This window comes from Barbus barbus (genome assembly GCF_936440315.1).
Source record: "Barbus barbus genome assembly, chromosome: 49".
NCBI lineage: Eukaryota > Metazoa > Chordata > Actinopteri > Cypriniformes > Cyprinidae > Barbus > Barbus barbus.
In genome coordinates, this window is record NC_136727.1 from 9,340,557 (window position 1) to 9,362,195 (window position 21,639).

General features: G+C 34.9%; 2 protein-coding genes across 2 annotated transcripts; one reads left to right on the top strand and one right to left on the bottom strand.

Annotated features, from left to right (window-relative positions):
• Positions 1 to 2,367: 2,367 nt before the first annotated feature.
• On the bottom strand, positions 2,368 to 7,828 carry LOC306867456 (RNA 3'-terminal phosphate cyclase-like). Its single transcript, XM_079413113.1, has 11 exons — positions 7,445 to 7,828; positions 7,199 to 7,299; positions 6,435 to 6,578; positions 6,188 to 6,311; positions 6,047 to 6,105; positions 5,816 to 5,957; positions 4,694 to 4,815; positions 4,547 to 4,605; positions 4,242 to 4,336; positions 3,306 to 3,410; positions 2,368 to 3,228 (listed from the first exon to the last, which is right to left on the bottom strand). The coding sequence occupies exons 1-11, from the start codon at positions 7,487 to 7,489 to the stop codon at positions 3,130 to 3,132; spliced, it is 1,095 nt and encodes a 364-aa protein (XP_079269239.1). The 5' UTR covers positions 7,490 to 7,828; the 3' UTR covers positions 2,368 to 3,129.
• Positions 7,829 to 9,205: 1,377 nt separating this feature from the next.
• Positions 9,206 to 19,851, top strand: LOC306867493 (lipoamide acyltransferase component of branched-chain alpha-keto acid dehydrogenase complex, mitochondrial-like). The gene is made up of 11 exons (XM_079413167.1): positions 9,206 to 9,287; positions 10,012 to 10,132; positions 10,217 to 10,292; positions 10,367 to 10,548; positions 10,622 to 10,749; positions 16,060 to 16,318; positions 17,655 to 17,821; positions 17,899 to 17,976; positions 18,054 to 18,245; positions 18,355 to 18,426; positions 19,235 to 19,851. Exons 1-11 carry the CDS (start codon positions 9,237 to 9,239, stop codon positions 19,400 to 19,402), a joined length of 1,494 nt encoding a protein of 497 aa, XP_079269293.1. The 5' UTR covers positions 9,206 to 9,236; the 3' UTR covers positions 19,403 to 19,851.
• The last annotated feature ends 1,788 nt before the right edge of the window (positions 19,852 to 21,639 follow it).

Here is a 21,639-nt window from a genome sequence, read left to right on the forward strand (position 1 = left end):
TAAATAATGTCAAATTAATAAAAAAAAAAAATCTCATTTTAAATTGTATTGATTATTAAAAATACAATAATCTTCTGACAAAGATCATTATATATATATATATATTTTTTTTTTTTTCTTACAGAGAACAAAATTTACTCAAAAACGTAAGCCTAAGTCGACCCTTTCTAACTTTGGACAAAATGTATTTATTTGTTGACAAAAAATTATATATCATGACAAAAAAATCTTATGTGCGTACTGAAATGCTCCAATATTATACTCCAATGTTTGAAATAGATTTATCACCATGGAGATTCATGCTTCGGCAAATCCAGTGTGCTTGTGTTATCTGTTCTGTTACCATATCTACTCTAATGTGGGGCGAAGTGCGTACGGTTATTAGAAACACTGTTAGAGTTTAATACAAAAACAAAAGATGATGTCAGTGGTGGTCCATTGAATATTACTGGTGTATTATTGCCTAGCATTAATCTTTATGCTACATTTATAAGTAGGTCATACAGAAATTAGTTGTCATATATGATATCATATTTGTGCACCAAACTGCAAAATCATAAAACTTTATGTACTTTGTTCAGTCAGCTTTGATCACAGCATTGTCATCATGCATGATTTATGTACAAACCCATATGCCAAGGCTGTAGATTATGTTAGGCTAAGCCTTTTTACATAGCAACCTTTCTAAGGCATTGCAAGGCAGATTTAGGTCAGCAACTTCTTGTGATTTTAAACAATTAATAAACACTTAAATATATTTTTTAATTATTTGTACATTTGTAACAAATTTTAAAAATCTAACTTTAATATTAATCTCAAAATCCCAATTCTAAAATATATAAACAGATTAAATAGATTTTTTTATTATTATTATTTAAATACTTATATTTGTTCTATAAATAAAAACAGATTTAAATAACAAAAGGTACATATATTAGTATACACACATAAACATACAATATTACATTTTACATTACTATTAATTTTACTTTGTTTTACAATTTTTTAACAAAGTTAAACATCTAAAAAAAAAACCGTAAATGTATAATTTAAAATTCATAAATTAATACATTTTTATAACCACATTGATCATTTATATAAATTAATTTTAATAATGCCAGTGTTTGGTTGATTAATTTTAATAATGCCCTGTTTGAATTCCATTTAAATTCAAATCATCCATTCAGTTTATCAAAAATCTATTTTTTTATTCTTAAAACCCAATAATAAATTTAACGTAAATATAATATAGAAAATACAATTATGTAAATCAAATAAATTTTTTGTTTAGGAAGATCATAAGCAAAGTTTTTCTTATTTACTAATTTGTGTCAGCAGCTTTTTAAAATGTTTTAACAAATAAAAAAATATTTTACATGACTTTTTATCAATTAAAACAAAGTCTCAATTTTACAATTATAGTTAATATAAAAAGACTTCATTATATAAAATGAATTCATTTAAATGCTAAAATTCATTCATTAGTTTGATCATGCAGACCATATGCAGAGATTTCCTTTAGAGCTTTGCCAGTGTTTAATTACTCCCCACAGCAACAGATGCTGACAGCCAATGATCAGACAGCCCACTGAATACGCTTCAGAAGCCACACCCATCGCCCCCTGAGGGCAGCCTTCTCCTTTTATGAATGTAGATGTGCCCTTTCCAGACCCAAGAGCTCAATGCATATTCACGTATCATCACATGGCTTTCCCTATTCTCTTCTGCTCCCTCTATTGTTCTGGCATCTGCCGGCAGTAATTGTGCCGGCCTGGAGCACAAAGGAGCCGAGGGAAGACACTCCAGTTGGACCGGCAACAACTAACACTTGTAGGCCGTCTCTAGGGTGAGCTAAATGTGAAGATTTGCATTGTAAGCCTAACAAGTGCTTTGATTTTGATACATCGTTTAGTAGCCCCTTATATGGGTGTAAGACACATAAAACAGCTTTAAATGCCTACAAGAGTCTTTAAGACGGACAAAAATGCGAAAGGCCTGAATTACATTAGAATAGCCTGGGATTGTGTGATTTTAAAAGAGGGATAGTTCACCCAAAAATTGTGTCATCATTTACTCACCATCAAGTTGTTCCAAGCCTGTATGAGTAACCAGACAGTTAGCAGCAGCCATTGACTTCCATAGTATTTTTTCCATTCTATGGAAATCAATGGCTACTTATGGAAGTCTGTGTGTTCATTGCACATCATTCTTCAAAATATCTTCTTTTGTGTTCAACAGAAGAAACAAGCTCACACAGGTTTGGAACAGCTTGAGGTTGAGTAAATGACAATTTTCGTTTTTGGATGAACGGTCACTTTAAATACAGATAAATCATCCAATTATATGGAAAAAACACGGAATCAAGGTGAAATATTGTATGTCTATCCCTCATTTTATTGTATTTTTTTCTCCACAATTTTTTAATGCAAATAACAAAAGAACATGGTCACCTAAAGTAGCCAAAAAATGCAAAAATAATTAAGCAAAAAAAAAAATTTTACATCTGAAATTCCATCTTATAAATAACAAATAGAAATAATGACCAAGTATGAATCATTTTCATTGTCAAAATGACAAAATTAGCTAAGAACGTCAATGAAAATAGAATAAGATGGCAAGGAAATTTCGGGAAAAAAATAAAAATGTAGAAAGGACTTAAATACAAAAAACAAAGCAGCTACATGGAACCATAAACTTGGATGAAAAACCTTTTCCTCGTACACACAGTGCACTAATTTACCAGTGATATACATGTTTTTTACTACGTCCATGCAAATTGGTTAAGATATTGTTATCGTTAACACTATAGGAAGGGTTTAATGAAACTTTAAGGCTTGTGTTAGCGTGCGGAAAAAGCGAATTTGCCCGAAAACGGTCAGGATTCTGCAAATATTGCGTGAACACTTCAAAGTGTCCGTTTCTTTACAGTGTAAGGCAATACCCTGAGTAAAAACGAAAATTTCTTAAGGGGACAAATATGGACAGATTCGGTGGTCAGCGCAAAAAAAATTAATAGTTAATAAAACAAAAATAATAAAGTTATGTTTGCGTCATCCAGTCAGTTACAGTAGTAGTGTGTCTCTGCTACAAGTCCTCCTCATCTCAGCTGGGGACGACGAATCCATGTGTTCACAAGTTAGGATTGGTGACACCCACACCTTGGCACTCGATAATGTAGGTATCATTGTTAGCGTGCTCATCCTCTGATTTGCGTACAACAAATTTTGCCTGTAAATGTATGAAAACGAGTTAAAGTCGGCTAGTTTTGAAACAAAAGTGCTTATAAAGTGCTTATCTGAACTTACATTAGTGAGCTGCTCGGCCACGTGGATTGCCGTTTGTGTGTGGAGAGTTATTGGGCCCGTTCGTATTCTGGATGTGCCGTTCGCCAAGGCCATGAAAATAATAAGCTGTGAAAAGAAACGCATTACTTTCCAGACAAAGATGTTTTTGTTATGTTGCACTGAAAAAAAAAATGCAGCGCAAAGTAAAAAAAACAAAAAGTGTGTTGTGGTTAAGGAGACTTGATTTCTGATGTTTGTCATTCACAAAAACAATGCAAATTATGTAGAAAAGTAAAACAACGTGATTTAAGAGCATTTTTTAAGGCGTTACAAAACAAACAAACAAAAAACAAAAGTAGTAATGCAAAACAAAAAGCATGTTGTCGTTTGAGAGCTAGCTGCAAAAAACAAATTATACCAATGAAATAAAGAAATGTAAATTATGTAGACGTAAATAAACACCTTTGTATTAAGAAGCTTTTTTCAACGTTAGTTACATTAAAAGAAACAAAATACATAGCAAAGTAAAACAAAAAGTATGTTGTGGTTTAAGAGCTTTTTCAAGGCTAGCTACGAGAAAACAAACAAAAATGTGAAAAACAAAAAGCATGTAGAGCTAGCTACAAAAAACAAATGTAACACCAATGTTAAAAATTTAATTATGTAGAGAAGTGAAGAAAAAAAAGCATGTTGTGGTTAAGGAGCTTTTTTTGTAATGTTATTCATTTAAAAAATAATAATTATGCAACAAATTTTTAAAAAGGCATGAAGAGATTGAGTTTTTTGCCCAGCATAATTATAATTTTTTTTTTTAAGTAATACAAATTTGAAAAAAAGAAATGAAAAGAAAATTTTGGTTAGAGATTTTTTTCCCAACCCTACTTACAGGAAAAAAAAAAAAGTTAAATAAAATGTATAATTACTCTCCAGAAAAACGTGTTAATTTGTGCGCCTGACCTGGTCTTGCAAGAACTCGTCCACGCAACCATTTTGCCTGATGTTTTTTAGCAACATTTCTGCAGCCTCGATGCCAACTTTGTCAGCATAAACACCTGAAGACAAAACAGAAATAAAAATTTTACATTTGAGTCAAATTTTAAATTCATAGCAATTTCATAGTAGAGGAAATCTGACTTTGTCTTGTCCACATTAAAACTCAAAGCAGAAATGAACAGGTTTTTCATTGTGATGTATCGCCCTCTAGTGCCAAAACTAGCACAGTGAATTAATTCTTCAGGACTGGGCAGCCAGACAAGCCTTACCTTTTTTGCCAAGAGATGATCCTGCAAATATGCAGCCGGTGGATGATTCTGCAATTATTCTGCCAGGAGACACAAAATATACAGACGTTAGGCAAAACGGAATCACAAAACAACTGCGGCGGATGGTTTGAGATCGGATGTACTCACATGATCCCGTTGCCATTGCCGCAGGCCTTGTCCTTCTCTTGCAAAGACTGAATGTTGATGTACAGATCCTTAATTTCTTTTCTGATAGTGCGGACTGCCGCCGTGGACATGTCCTTCGCCAACTGAACATCAAGAACAATTCGACCAAAGTTTATAGGGAAGTTAAGAGCAGTTGCAAAATAAATGGAGTGTTTTATAAACATCAATGCCACCATTTCCAAACAATGCTGATTAAAGCCTAAGAAAAAGCATGCTGTGGTTTACTTATGGACTAGATAGTGTTGAAAGAAATGTAAATTATCTCAGTAAGTATATCAATTTAAAGCATGTTTTGGTTAATAGCTTTTATCCCCAAGGCTAGTTATGAGAAACAAACGTAAATTATGCAGTGAAGTAACAAAAACAATGCATGTTGTGATTTAAGAGCATTTAAGGCTACAAACATAAATTATGTAGAAAATTAAAACAAAATCACAATGTTGTCGTTAAGGGGCTATTTGTCCAACATTGTTTGTTAATAAAAAAAAACACTAATTACGTAGTGAAGTAAAAGAAAAAACATGTTGTGGTTTAAGAGCTTTTTTTTAAAGCCTGGTTACGGAAAATGTCAACTATTTAACAAATAAATAAAATTAAAAAACCAGTGGTTTAGGAGATTTTTCTCTCTGCACGAAAAACTAAAAATTATTAAGTTAAGGAGCGTTACAAAAAAAATTACAAAGTAAAAAACAAAGCTTGTTGTGGTGGAGGACGTTTTCTCCATTAATAAAATAAATTAATTAAAAAAAAAAAATGCATAGAAGCCAAAAGAAAAAAAGTTTATGTTTGAGCTTTTTTTGGTTTGTTTTTCAAGACTAGTTGAAAAAAATAGAAATGTAAATCGTGTAGTGAAGTAAAAAAAAAGAAAAGGGGAAAAAAGGGAGTTTTTCGCCCCAATGGTACTTACGAAAAATAAAAATTATGTGGTGAAGTAATAAAAAATCTTGTTGTTTCAAGTCTATGTACTAAAGCCATTTCTTTGAAATATTTTGAGTTTTTTTTTTCATGGCCATTTAGCAACAATAAAGCTGTGTAGTTAACAGTGTAGCTAATCAAATAATACAAAGGTTAACAATCTTATACCTTAAAGGGCAGCACTCCAGCCACAAAGGCCCTGCCGTAAATCTTGGTAATATTTCCTCTTTCGGTCAAGTTGATGGGACTCAGTTCCTTCACAGGGTTCACCTTCAGCACCACCTCACCACCTCCCTTAGGATAGTAACCTCTGTTTACGACGCAAAATTTTTTGAAAATGTTTTAGCTTTTACTTTTAATGATTACAATCACATCTGAACCAAAGTTGCGCACAAATACCTCATTTTCAAATCGCAGTCAAACTGAACTCCGAATCTCTCCGCGATTGGTTTGAAGATCTAAAAGAGATTTGAACGTCAGAAATTGAGGGATGTCCAGCTGATGACTCTGCCCAGAGCGCAAACAGACATCTACACGTACCTTCAACGTGTAGTCGATCTGAGGTGCCATCTCAGCATTGGTTCCTCCCTTCAGGCACAGCTCTGACGGACCCTGAGCGAACAGGGCACATGGCAGCGAGACCTGCATCAGCAGACCCACGCTTCTACACTCCGGACAACACAAGTACACTTAGGACCAAAAATGCTTCATCGTGCTGTCGCAAATTAGAGTAATTTCACAGTTTGGAACAAACTAGGAAATGTAAATGACTAAAAACAATATTTACCCGGCCGTATGAGTGTCTGCGATGTGATTCCCCCCCTTGATTTTCCCAGGAGTGAGCGTAATTTCCGTGGATCCCACTGTGGCTCCTTCCAGATTGCCGTTGCACATGTCCCTCACCAGCTCGAGACCTGACAGATGCTGAGGCCTGGTGACGTTTAACAGGGAGGGGGGGGGGGGGTGTCAGGATAACAATTGAAGAGAAAACTAAGTACATGCAGTTCGAAATTCTCTCATTTAGACTAAAAGAATCAGATTTTCTCCTTGTACTGACAGGGAATTTGACTGTATTGAGTTTTAATAACTTTTTACATAAGCTGCATCTTTATATTTAAAACAGCAAAAAAATTATACAACAAAGCAAAATATGGGTTACTAAAGAGCTTCGATAAAATCCCACACCTTTTAAAGGAATAAAAGTGAAGGATAACATGGAAAGTAGCCATGTGCTTCAGTGCCAACTAACAAAGGGCCCCATTAGAAATTCATGGTAAAAGTATTTAACAGCATTTCTGTGGGATAAACAATTGTTTAAAACAGCTTCACTTAATATATGGTTGTATATATATATGCTTGACTCCAAACGTTAAGTGTAAATTGAATAACTAGACTCCAAAAACCAACTTTGCTTTGTTTCATGATTCACTGTTGAATAGGAAGGGGGGGGGGGGCAATGGAGGATGTTCCACATATGATAAATAACTATTTAAATGTACATAAAGCCTCAGAAATGAGTATATAATTTGTATAAAACAGATTGTTCATTACCTCAAACCCGGTGTGCTTCTACCGGCTCGGATTTTATTGATTTTGATTGACGCCCCTTGGATGCAACTCAGCGCCGCAGACACCCTTAAAACCTGTCCTCCCTTTAAATACAAACATCCAACATTTGTTTTTTAAGTAATAACCGACAACTACTAAATTTAATTCTGGCGATGCCATACTAATATGTTAAATATTCAAACTTTAATCGGGGATATTCTATAAAAAGGCTGGAAAATGAACACTCACCCCTTCCATTACACTGCCGTCCATTTCTAACGTAGTTGCGGCCATTTTCGCGAGAAATTGTTATTTTGTATCAAAGTGCGCTTGTGGGAATAAAGAGACCGAGCGAGACTTTCGCACTGACCGTAATAAAGTTAATATAAACCGGCGTATGGACGCAAACAATGCCGCGATAAACGCGAACTTCTCAACAAAAGCTCTGGCGCTTGAGAAACTGCTCTTCGCAACTGAAATAAGAAATAAACTTAGTCCGCGGTTGGGTCGATTTAAATAAATTAAGATGGATTTGACTTGACCACAAATAAGAATTGAGCGAATTTCCTGGCAATGCGATCACACTCCGGCAACTAGTCTTGCCAGTCACACTGCTATGGTGGATAAGCTCTGGGCATGCGCAGAAGACCGATGTCCGATTCGTTGGCGAATCGTTCTATTGAATTGGATCTTTTCAGTGAATCACATGAACCGGTTCACTAAACCGCTCGGTTCATTCCAATCGGACTGAGCGGATTTCGAGTGAACTGACTCAGTGAACCGAGAATGTTTTTTTGTGTGTGAGCATGTCCGACTCGGAATGAACCAAGAACTTTTTTCTTTTCTTTTTTTTTTGAACCAAGAACTGATGGATAAACTGATAGCAGAAGTACTTTGTCATCAAAATATTTTTGAAAAACCCAACCCTGTTTTTAATAACAAAAACTTTATCATTCAACAGCTTTGTCATTCAGGTTTTCTGTATTTTCTTAAATGGGTGTGTATAGAGTATTTACACAGTGTTAACTTTTAGTTTTAGTTACTTTTTCTTATTTGTAAGTCTGCGAAATGACTACAAGTAAAAAAAAAAAAAAATTAATAATATTTTTTGATGAAATAACATGTATGTTTCGTTCAAACATTTCTGAATATATTTTTAATACATATAATTAAATTATTGAATTCTGTGGGTCATTTGAAATATATGGATTAAACATTTAGTACATGACACCAAAATAAAGCATATTACGTTTGTATTTAACTTTTTAAGTCTTTCTTTCTTTGGTTATTTATTTATTTATTTATTTTAGTTAGGCATTTCTGTAATTAAGTAATCATAATAATATTTTTATTGTTTTATGTTATTATTATTTTATATAATTTGTATCAGTAGTTTATCATTTATATATGTATTCACTAATCATTTATGTTGATTTAATCTATTTATTATATCAATTCTTCTATTTATTTGTTCTATTCAAAGCTTTTCCTTTTATTAGATATATTCTGTTAAAATATCTCTGAAATATTTGCCATTTGTCATCAAAATGTTAAAAAAAAACTAATTTAACCATTTTTTTCTTTGATTTGTTTTTTCTATTCAACACTTATTCTGTTAAAATATCTCTGAAATATTTGCCCTTGTCATTAAAATGCTTTTTGAAACCTAATTTAACCTATTTTTATTATATTTTTCAGACATTTTAGAGGAAATGTATTTTTAATACATATTAAAACGGTTTAGTGTATTTTGTGGGTCGTTTATAACTAAATTTGACACCAAAAGAACATTGAAGGTCTATATTTATTACGTTTGTATATAAGAAATTTAATATTTTTTCTTCTTTGGATGTTTATTTATTTTTATTTTTTTCAGTTAGGAATTCATGTATTTAATTAATCATTACATTCGTTGTATTCAAAGCTTTTCTTTAAAATATCTCTGAAATATTTGCCCTTGACCAAAAAGCTCTCCGATTGGTCAGTGGAGTGGGGCGTGAGAGTGACGTCATTTCCGGTTACACCAAATCGCTGGAGAAAGATGGCGACCGTCATCACTGTGCGGTCTCCATTCGCGTTCATGAGACGCCTGGTATGTTTTCACCTTTCATTTTACACGTATCTTACTATTGCAATGACTTCTAACGTTCATGAGTGATATTTAGGGTCAATGTAGGCGCAAATCAGCGTTTGTAAGCGATTACAAAGCTGAAGGATCTGAGGAACTAGCAGCCTGCAGCTGAAGCAGAAGCACTGGACCTGCGTGATGTGTGTGGATAGTTGCCAATATGTAAACATCAAGATATTAGTTAAAAACAAGCATAAAAACTGTTGTTTGCAACGAACAAACTCCAAAAGAATGAGACCAGTGTAAATGTCTAATATAAATAATATGAGACTAGCTAGTGTAAATGTCTACAATGTATTAATAATTTAATTAATGAATGGTATGTATTGACATTTATAAAATATGTAAAATGTAATTATATAAAATAAATATATATATACATTTGTAACCGGTTATACGCAGCCTTTTCAAGCCTTTATTTCATGTAGTTTCACATTTACAGACAAGTTTAATATTTTATGTGTGTATATGCGCGCGCGTGTGTGTGTGTGTGTGTGTACAATTTGGAATTAAATCATTGTAACTGGTCATAGGCAGCTATTGTTTTCATTCAGACATTTGCCCTATTTTGTCTTAATTTTTTCCATCTATAGCATGCTATAATTTAGATCATGCTGCTCTGAGTATAAATATTGCAAACATTGATGAAAAGGTGACTGATGTTTTTGTTCTGTGTCATGTGGTTCAGGTCTCTGCTCGACTGCACAGACACTGCTGCTCGAAGCTCCAGGCTGCTTGCTTTGTATCCCGACCCCACTCATATTCCCTCATCGCTGGACAACAGCATCGGTTCTTTCACACAAGCTATGGTGAGTTTTAACGTTTGTAATAAACATCTCTTTGTTCTCAATTAGTCAAATGCATTTATAACCTCTTTATTCTGCTTATCGCAGTTGCCGCAAGACCAATCATGCCGTTCAAGCTCTCAGATATTGGAGAAGGCATTATGGAAGTTACTGTTAAAGAATGGCAAGTTTACTTCTTTTTAGACACTTACAAATATCTCCCAGCAGAGGTCGCCATTATATGTCTTTCATCATCAGGTATGTGAAAGAAGGCGATAAAGTGTCTCAGTTTGACAGCATCTGTGAAGTGCAGAGTGACAAAGCATCCGTCACCATCACCAGCCGTTACGATGGGGTCATTCGCAAACTCTACTATGAGGTCGATTCCATTGCCCTTGTAGGCAATCCTCTAGTTGACATTGAAACGGACGCAGGTCAAGGTCAGTATTGAGAGTATTTGTGTAAGTGCTTGACCTTGTATTGAGTTATTTAGTGTTTCACTGGCTCTTGCAGTGGAGAGTCCTCAGGAGGATGTGGTGGAGACACCAGCCATATCTCAAGAGGAGCACACGCACCAGGAGATCAAAGGTCACAAGACTCAGGCCACCCCTGCCGTTAGACGCTTAGCCATGGAGAACATTGTACGTTTCAGATTTCTTTTTTTTGGTTCAAAAACACAGGTTTAAAGTTAAGTGTGTGTGTGTGTGTGTGTGTGTGTGTGTGTATATATATATATATATATATATATATATATATATATATATATATATATATATATATATATATATATATATATATATGTGTGTATTCACACACACAACTCTTTTGTTTTTGCCCCCATTTTTCATGAGCAGAACTCAAAGATCTAAGACTTTTTCTATGTACACAAAAGGCCTATTTCTCTCAAATATTGTTCACAAATCTGTCTAAATCTATGTTAATGAGCACTTCTCCTTTGCCGAGATAATCCATCCACCTTACAGGTGTGGCATATCAAGATGCTGATTAGACAGCATGATTATTGCACAGGTGTACCTTAGGCTGGCCACAATAAAAGGCCGCTCTAAAATGTGCGGTTTTACTGTATTGGGGGGGTCCGGGGGGGTCCGAAAACCAGTCAGTATCTGGTGTGACCACCATTTTCCTCACACAGTGCAACACATCTCCTTTGCATGGAGTTGATCAGGTTGTCCACTCCTCTTCAATGGCTGTGCGAAGTTGCTGGATATTGGCAGGAACTGGAACACGCTGTCGTATACGCCGATCCAGAGCATCCCAAACATGCTCAATGGGTGACATGTCCGGTGAGTATGCTGGCCTTGCAAGAACTGGGATGTTTTCAGCTTCCAGGAATTGTGTACAGATCCTTGCAACATGGGGCCGTGCATTATCATGCTGCAACATGAGGTGATGGTCGTGGATGAATGGCACAACAATGGGCCTCAGGATCTCGTCACAGTATCTCTGTGCATTCAAAATGCCATCAATAAAATGCACCTGTGTTCGTTGTCCATAACATATGCCTGCCTATACCATAACCCCACCCCCACCATGGGCCACTCGATTCACAACACTGACATCAGCAAACCGCTCACCCACACGACGCCATACACGCTGTCTGCCATCTGCCCTGTACAGTGAAAACCAGGATTAATCAGTGAAGAGAACACCTCTCCAAAGTGCCAGACGCCATCGAATATGAGCATTTGCCCACTCAAGTCGGCTACGACGACGAACTGCAGTCAGGTCGAGACGCTGATGAGGACGACGAGCATGCAGATGAGCTTCCCTGAGACTCTTTCTGACAGTTTGTGCAGAAATTCTTTGGTTATGCAAACCGATTGTTGCAGCAGCTGTCTGGGTGGCTGGTCTCAGACGATCTTGGAGGTGAAGATGCTGGATGTGGAGGTCCAGGGCTGGTGTGGTTACACGAGGTCTGCGGTTGTGAGGCCGGTTGGATGTACTGCCAAATTCTCTGAAACTCCTTTGGAGACGGCTTATGGTAGAGAAATGAACATTCAATTCACGGGCAACAGCTCTGATTGGGCATTCCTGCAGTCCCTCAAAACTTGCGACATCTATGGCATTGTGCTGTGTGATAAAACTGCACATTTTAGAGCGGCCTTTTATTGTGGCCAGCCTAAGGCACAGCTGTGCATTAATCATGCTGTCTAATCAGCATGTTGATATGCCACACCTGTGAGGTGGATGGATTATCTCGGCAAAGGAGAAGTGCTCATTAACACCGATTTAGACAGATTTGTGAACAATATTTGAGAGAAATAGGCCTTTTGTGTACATAGAAAAAGTCTTAGATCTTTTAGTTCAGCTCATGAAAAATGGGGCAAAAACAAAAGTGTTGCGTTTATAATTTTGTTCTATATATATATATATATATATATATATATATATATATATATATATATATATACATACATATATACATATATACACAGTGGTGTGAAAAAGTGTTTGCCCCCTTCCTGATTTTTTTTTTTATTATGTTTGTCACACATTAATGTTTCAGATCATCAAACAAATTTAAATATTAATCCAAGATGACACAAGTAAACACAACATGCAGTTTTTGAATTAAGTTTTTTATTATGAAGGGAAAACAAAATCCAAACCCACATGGTCCTGTGTGAAAAAGTGCTTGCCCCCTAAACCTAATAACTGGTTGGGCCACCCTTAGCAGCAACAACTGCAATCAAGCGTTTGCGATAACTTGCAATGAGTCTGTTGCAGCGCTGTGGAGGAATTTTGGCCCACTCATCTTGGCAGAATTGTTGTAATTCAGCCACATTGGAGGGTTTTCGAGCATGAACCGCCTTTTTAAGGTCCTGCCACAGCATCTCAATAGGATTCAGGTCAGGACTTTGACTAGGCCGCTCCAAAGAGTTCATTTTGTTTTTCTTCAGCCATTCAGAGGTGGATTTGCTGGTGTGTTTTGGATCATTGTCCTGCTGCAGAACCCAAGTTCGCTTCAGCTTGAGGTCACGAACAGATGGCCGGACATTGTCCTTCAGGATTTTTTGGTAGACAGCTGAATTCATGGCTCCATTTATCACAGCAAGTCTTCCAGGTCCTGAAGCAGCAAAACAGCCCCAGACCATCACACTACCACCACCATATTTGACTGTTGGTATGATGTTCTTTTTCTGAAATGCTGTGTTACTTTTACGCCAGATATAATGGGACACACACCTTCCAAAAGGTTTCAGTCCACAGAGTATTTTCCCAAAAGTCTTGGGGATCATCAAGATGTTTTCTGGCAAAACTGAGACGAGCCTTTATGTTCATTTAAAAACTGCATGTTGTGCTTACTTGTTATCTTTGATTAATATTACATTTGTTTGATGATCTGAAACATTAAAGTGTGAGAAACATGCAAAAAAAATAAATAAATCAGGAAGGGGGCCAACACTTTTTCACACCACTGTATATGTATGTTTGTATATATATATATATACATATGTGTGTGTGTGTGTGTGTATATATGTATATCTGTGTATAATTTAATTTGCAATATATTAATCTGCTTAATAATCTGTTTAATTTATATTTATGTAGGTTTTATATATGTATATGTAAGTTTGTGTACTAGAAAAATTTAAATTAAATATAGATATATAATAGATATATATTAGTTGTTGTGTATATAATTTAACTACAATATACATCCAGTGTTATTTTGTATTTAAATATTATTATAGAATTTACTAATATTTAGAATTTGTTTTATTTTTTTTATATTTACAGTTTTGTTTTGAATTTTAGTTTTTGTTTTACTGTTGTCATTTTTATTAGTTTTTGCTTTTAAAAATGTTTTTATTTAGCTTTTTAAAATTTTAATTTCAGTTTTTGTACATAAACTTATTTTGCTTCAGTGAGTTGCCAAGTCAATTTTGCTAATTAATTTACGTTTCTAATGTTTATATTTTGTCAATTTAGCTTTATTTCAAATAACCAAAATTATTTTAAATATTTTAGTTAAGTCTTAAGTATACAATCACATTATAAAAATATTATATAATCATATATAATTTATATAAATTATATTGTAGTTGTTTTTTCCTCAACATTTCCTTTGCATTGAAGATTCTGTTTAACTTAGAAATGCTTTTCATCATAAAAGAAAAATATTGTATTATATAAAAAATATACTTTATTAGTGTTATTAGTTAAAAAATGTCTGTATAGTAGTTTTAGTTGACAATAACAAAACTGAAACACATTATAAAATGAAAATATAATTATCTATATAATGTACAAATATATTTATTTGTGTGTCTTGCATGAAGACCACAGCTTCTGTTTTTTCATAATCTGATGCAATTGAACAGGATATTTAATGGAAAATACTAGGGATGCAATGATACCATTTTTTCAGATCCGATCCGATCCTGAAAATTCTGAGTATCTGCCGATATCGATCCAATCCGATACCAGTGCAGTTTTTTTTTAAATCGATGTAGAATTTCTATACTTCTGTGTGTTACTCTTTTGTGTGTTAAACAATCTACTACATATAGATAACATCATTTTAATGAAAAATAACAAATGAAAAAATATATAATCATAATCTATGACAAAAATACTATTATAAACTGTTTATAATACAGCAAAAGATACTCTAGAAAAATCATGGGTCCACAATAGTTTTCTAAAACCTAGTGAAACATTTTTATTTATAAATAAAAGTGAATAAGTGTAGGACTAAATCTGGTGAAATTATCACATTGCTCTTTGAATTGTTGTAAAATACATTCATGAAAAAACAAGCAAATACATTTATATATAAATATATAGGCTACTATAAAATTAAAAGACATTTCTTTTAAATCTATAGCACAGTAATGAAGGCAGCAACATATGATAGATAGGACAGAACAAGAAAGACTGTTAATAATCTTTCATTGCGCAAAAGTATTGTAATAAGTAAGACTCTAATAAAGAGCAGCAGAAAGCGCTTATGCGCATCCCGTGCGCAGAATGATGCGCTTGAAGCGACACGGAGTCACAGCGCGCAGCCCTCTGAGTCCACATAGAAACGTTCAAAGTACAAAGGGAACAGATATTGATGCGTAGTGTATTAAATCTGTGCGTAAGTTTATTAAGCCTTCTTTTAACAGTTTTAAATCTCAGTAACTGTGCGCTCTTGAAGAGAGTTTGACTGTAGTTAATTAATGCTGAATGGAGGATGACGGACAGCCGCGGCAGAGAGAAGGGTTTACCTGAACTTGAATTTAAAGACTTAAATATTCATCTGTACCTCAGATTAAACTATGGAAGAGCTTCAGAACACTTGAAATATAGTGCACGAAAACTTTATGGAGCTTTATAATGTTTTTGTGCCTTTCGTGGGGCTCAACAATAACACAGAATAGTATACGCACAATATCGGATTTGGATCGGTCTCGTCTGACCACAAAAACAAAACAAAAAAATTATATAAAGTAAATAAACCAAATCCTGAGGCATTAAATCAAGCCCTGCCATATATCATTTCCCACTGAATATTCTATTTCACCCAAAGCATTATAGGGTCATTTAAAGTAGATTTGAATGTAGGATGTTAACAGGATGCAACAGGAGGGCCTCCAGAAATCAATCAGTGCAGTGGGAGGTGATCTTTAGCTATTGTCATCAGGGGGTCATAAACTTTTGCACAGCACTGGAAGTTGCTAGGCAGTTCAGTAGCCCTATAAATCAGGGTCATGAGATGTAGCTTGTTTCTATACAGATGGCCGTACATCCTCTTTGAAGAGTGTTAGATAAATGGCTAGCCTGTCAGCATCACATATTTGGAGAAATTAGAGCCGTTGCTATGGCCACTATTAGCGGGAGGGGGAGGTGTGTAGCAAATTGGATCTGCTAAGGATTTAGCTGTTTCTCCATAACGAAATTCCCAAAAATGGTCCATCTGCATTAAAATCTTTTCCTCTCAGATTAAATTAAGTGAAGTCGTCGGCACTGGAAAAGATGGCCGTATTCTCAAAGAAGACATCCTGAACTTCATAGCCAGACAGACAGGGGCCATCTTACCCCCAGCGCCCTTCCAGGAGATTGGTCCTCCCCCTCCTGCGGCCCCAGCACCTTCAGCTCCAGCTGCGAAGCCCAAAGAGAAGATGACTCCACCTATTGTACCCACTCCTGCGATACCTAAACCTGTTTTCACAGGCAAAGACCACACTGAACCCATTAAAGGTTTGTTTGCTTGTGTTTCGATTTGTAAGTTGATTCACTCACTGAAATGTTTAATGAAAGTCTTTTAATGAAGTTTTTCAGAAGGCGATGGTTAATTTTGTCAGCAGTAAGACCGAATTAAAATTTTTAACAAAATTTAATCATTGAAAGTTTTTTATTTTAACGAAGCTTTTCTGAAGGTGATGGTTAAGACTAGAATCAAATGCATGGTTAGCCAATCCCATAATGCATTGCGGCAAGGTCAGTGTAATCAAAGCCGATATGATGATTTTACGTGCAGAAAAAATACTAATGAGAATAGTTAAATATAGGTAATTTACAATTTTTGTTTGTGTTATTCAATTAAATTCAAGTTTATTTGTATAGCGCTTTTCACGATGCAAATCGTTGCAAAGCGGCTTTACAGAAAATTAAAGTTTCTACATTATATTTAATAATAGATTATCAGTGGTGACTATCTTAAGTTGATATCCATATGGCAGAAATGTATGGTAAAAATCAAGCAGTTAGTTAATGTCATGTAATGAAACGGGCATAAAATGTTATGCATTTTAACGTTAGTTTAGCAACATGTTAGCGATAAACTCAAAATCACTTAATCTATTGTGAACAGCGCTATTTACATTTTACTTACAAAGGCTTTCAGTAAGCAGTGGTTAAAACTATGTAAGCAGTCACTTTTGGCTCTAAGAGAGAATCACATGTATGCTTAGCCAGTCCCATAATGCATTGCAACAAGTTCAGCGTATAAAATCCAAAATGACCGACAAAGTTAATATGACGACTTTACTTAGTAAAGTAGAATATTAATAAATTAACTAGTTAATTCTACACAATTTTTGTGTGTCATGTATTTTAAAACATTTAGCTTAGCAACATGCTAACATTTAACTCAATTGAAATCAGTTTTGAACTGCACAATTTGCATTACCTTTATTTGTTTTTTTAATAAAAGAGGGCAGTAGTTAAGACTATTTCAACTGTAATTGTTTTGCTCTAAGGCAGAATCACTTGTACACTTACTAAATCAAATAATACATTGTGATCTTATGAAAAAAAATTTTTTTTTATTATTACAGATAAAACCAAGATACAACAAATTAACCATAGTTTTGCTGCACTAACCATAGTTTAACCATGGTGTTTGTAGTAAAACTGTGGTTATACAAATGTAATCAATACGCAAAAAAACACGGTTACTACATTTTTACTATAATAAAACCATGGTTAATTTTACACCGTATTTGTGTTTTAATGAACATTATAGTATTGCGCAGTTAGTTTAGCGACATGCTAACATTAAATTGAAATTAAGTGTGTATTTTTTCAAACTAAGGCTTTCAGAAAGCGATGGTTAAGACTATGTCAGCAGCCCTGAAGATCCCTCACTTTGGTTACAAAGACGAAGTGGATCTGAGCCAGTTGGTCCGGTTGCGCTCAGAGCTAAAAGGCCTGGCTGAGTCGCGAGGAGTGAAGCTCAGCTACATGCCATTCTTCATCAAGGTATGAATGTGATTTGTGGGGTAAAACAAAACTCCAAATAAACCTGGTTTTAACATAACTATCTTCTTCACAAACAGGCAGCATCTCTTGGTCTCCTCCATTTTCCCATTCTCAACTCTTCTTTGGATGAAAACTGCACAAATATCACCTACAAGGTAATGTTTCCATCCATAATAAAGAAATTTCAGATTAAATTGAGGTAGATCGTTGACCAATGGTCGTCCTCCTCCAGGCTGCTCATAACATTGGACTGGCGATGGATACCAATCAAGGTCTTCTAGTACCCAACGTCAAGAACGTACAGATGCTCAGCGTCTTTGAAATCGCAGTGGAGCTCAACCGCCTGCAGACGTTGGGAGCAGCGGGGCAGCTGGGGACCACTGACCTCACGGGGGGAACGTTCACGATCTCAAACATTGGATCGGTAAGTTGAGAACTTCAAATTGACCTTTGCTTGCTCCCGTGATGTAGTGCTCATTGTATAGCTATGCATGGAAATGACGTAACATTAATGTTGTTGTTTTTGTTGACAGATTGGAGGAACCTACACAAAGCCGGTCATATTACCGCCCGAGGTTGCCATCGGTGCTCTTGGAAAGATCCAGGTGTGTAAAGTTTTGTGCTAAAATTCCATTTTACATATTAGTTGCACTATATGTAGTGTGCAAGATTAGGATTAGCGCATCGCAAATTAAATGTCGGAAAACAAATTTCCACAGGTTTTCTAAGTATCCACTGTTAGCAATAGAGATAAGATTTTACGCTTAGTAGTGATACAATTTTTCGCTAATGTAGTATTTTCCGAGACTGGCATACTAGTTTGCAACATCCTAAAGTATGCAATTTTCCATGCTAGCATTGTAACGTCTTTTCATACTTTGTAGACGTTTGTGAAAACACTCCAACATGCTGCTTAAAAAAAAAAAAAAAGGTTTTTGTTGTCATCTAAGATGCACTTCATTTTGGCCAAGATCTAAGGCAGAATCACATGTATGCTTAGCCATTCCCATAATGCACTGCAACAAGGTCCATGTAAAAAAAAAAAAAAAAAAAAAAAAAAATGGCCTACAAAGCCAATGACACATTTACACAATTATTTACTCAGTAAAATATTAATAAAAGCAGTTCAAACTAATTAATGTTACACAATATTTGTTTGCGTTATGTATTTTAACGAATGCTACAGTATTGTACAGTTGGCTTAGCAACATGCTAATGCTAAACTCAATTGGAATCAATGACGAACAGTGTAATTTTTATGACCCACAGACTCGCTGCCTGCATAGAACTTTGCAAATCATTAGGTTTTATTTGAGTTATTATGCTGCCTACAGAGGCACCAAGGCAGCACACTAGATTTGAGAACAGAGCCCAATTTTTAAAGTAGCATGATATTTTTTGCGTTCTCCACAGGTGCTGCCCCGGTTCAACCACAAGGGTGAGGTAGTGAAAGCGCACATCATGAATGTGAGCTGGTCTGCTGACCACCGGATCATTGACGGAGCCACCATGAGTCGTTTCTCCAACCTGTGGCGATCGTACCTGGAAAACCCCGCTTCCATGGTCCTGGATCTGAAATAGAAAGCACACTTCCTCCAAGCATATCTAGACGTTTGACTCCGTCTCCCGACACTAAAGATTTTTTCATTACTGGGACACTGAGCTATTTGAGCCACTGGTTTCCATCATGACTGAAGAACATTTTCACCACGTCATGAAACTAATAACTGGTGTTTTGTTGTTTTTCTTCTTAATTCTTTCCTCTTGTTGCCTTACTGACATCAGATGTTACATCTACCAGAGCGTATTGTGTATTGTTGAATGTTAAGAGAATATGAACTCATTGTAGCAATATGAAAACGTACCCGTGATGTTTTTGTAAATGAACTTTCCACATCCTGTAAAATCTCCAATGGCGTTGCACAAGGGTTTTTAAAAGTGATATTTGTTAGTGGATAACATTTAAAAATAGTCTTGGTTCATCTCATGAAAATTTATCCTGAAACAAATCTAATAAAAAATAAATTATATTTTGTAGAATTTATTATTATTATTATTACTGTGATTTTAAAAAATATTGCAATTCCTAAAATAGCAAAATATATATATATATATTTTTTTTTAAGTTCTTTTTTTCAGTGCTGCTTTTCTTTCCAGTTAAGTGTTTTTAAAGCACAATGGAAATATATGTGATTCAAACTGGCTGTGGCAGGGAGTCTGTACTGATTCGTCCTCTCATCTTCTCTGGTGTGATGATTCTTGTTGGAGCATAATGTTCTGCTGCTCGTGACTAATGGGAGTTTCCTTCAGGGATTGTTGTGTGAGTGTGTGAATTACGAAGGAAAGCGTTTTAATAAATTATCCATTTGAGAAACAGGTAAGACTTTATTAGTTGCCTAAAAAATATTTGAATGTAACAGGATTAATTGTGTTCTAGGTTTACTATAAGACTAAAAGTGATCCAATAAATTTAACTTAGTTTACACCATCAATATATGGTTTAAAGTTTGGTGCAAATGAATTAGTAGAAAAACATTGATTTAATCTGATTGAAAATGTATGACAGTACATACTGGCAAATTAAATGTCTTGTTTTAAATTATTTATTTTTCAGTAGCAGAACAATCTGACATCAGGATTATAGATTTCTTATAAAACCATGACCAATTAAATAATTTAAATGTAAAGTAACTTAAAACTATAAATGTATGGCGTAATATTTGGTGCAACTGAATAAGAAAAACTGACTAATCTGAATGAATTGATTTTAAACATACAATATTAGTAGATACAACAGCAGATATGATTTAACATTATTTTTTAATAAACAGAATCTGACTTCATCCAGTCTTTTATTAGTAAAATCAATCACATTAACCAATAAAAATGTATTTGATCTGTAATTAATATGCATTGGGGTCAGTAAGTTTTTATTTTTTAAGATACTTTTATTCAGAACACATTAAATTGATCAAAAGTGAAAGTAAAAACATTTATAATGTTACAAAATATTTATATTTCAAATAAATGCAGTTCATCTTAACGTTCTATTTATCAAAGAATCCTGAAAAATGTATCAAGGTTTCCACAAAAAATATTAAGCAGCACAATTTATTCAACTACTTTTTTTACAGCAAAATATTACTGTTTTTACTGTATTCCTGATCTAATAAAGTATTTTTAATTTGACAAATGACAGTAACAAATTCAATTATCTACTCGCATAAGAAAGAGGAGAAACAGTGGAAGGGACCCCAAGAGAAAAGCAAAAGCACCATAAGATGGAAAATGTCCAAGGAAGACCCTCAAAAAAAGAGTAGGCCATCATCACAGATCCCCATCCTGAGGAGATGCACCTCCACCTGGACAACTAAGAAGGAACCAAGAGACCAGAAATTCCCATCAAATAGAGACGAGCAGCTCATCCACTACCAGACCATCCCAGAAAGACACTTCTCCATTGACTGAGCTCATGAAATAATCAAACACATTGTTGATGAAAGACTGGAGACTGTTGAGTACTCATGCTCAAACATCTCCAAGGAACTGTCTGACTGCATTAAGACGGTGGTAAAGAAGCTGCTGTATGATCGATATAAGCTGGTCTGTTATGTGGCCATCGGCCAGCTGAAGGACTCGGTGGTGAACTGCTCCAGTAGAGCCATCTGGAGTCCAAGTTAAGACACGTTCACTAAATAGATCTATAAAAACAGATCCTTATTTGCTGTTTGCATCTTGTTTGCAGTGTATAAAGAGTAGCATAACTTATCAACGTAACTGATCAACTGGAATTAAAATGTAAAGTAAGCTATACATAT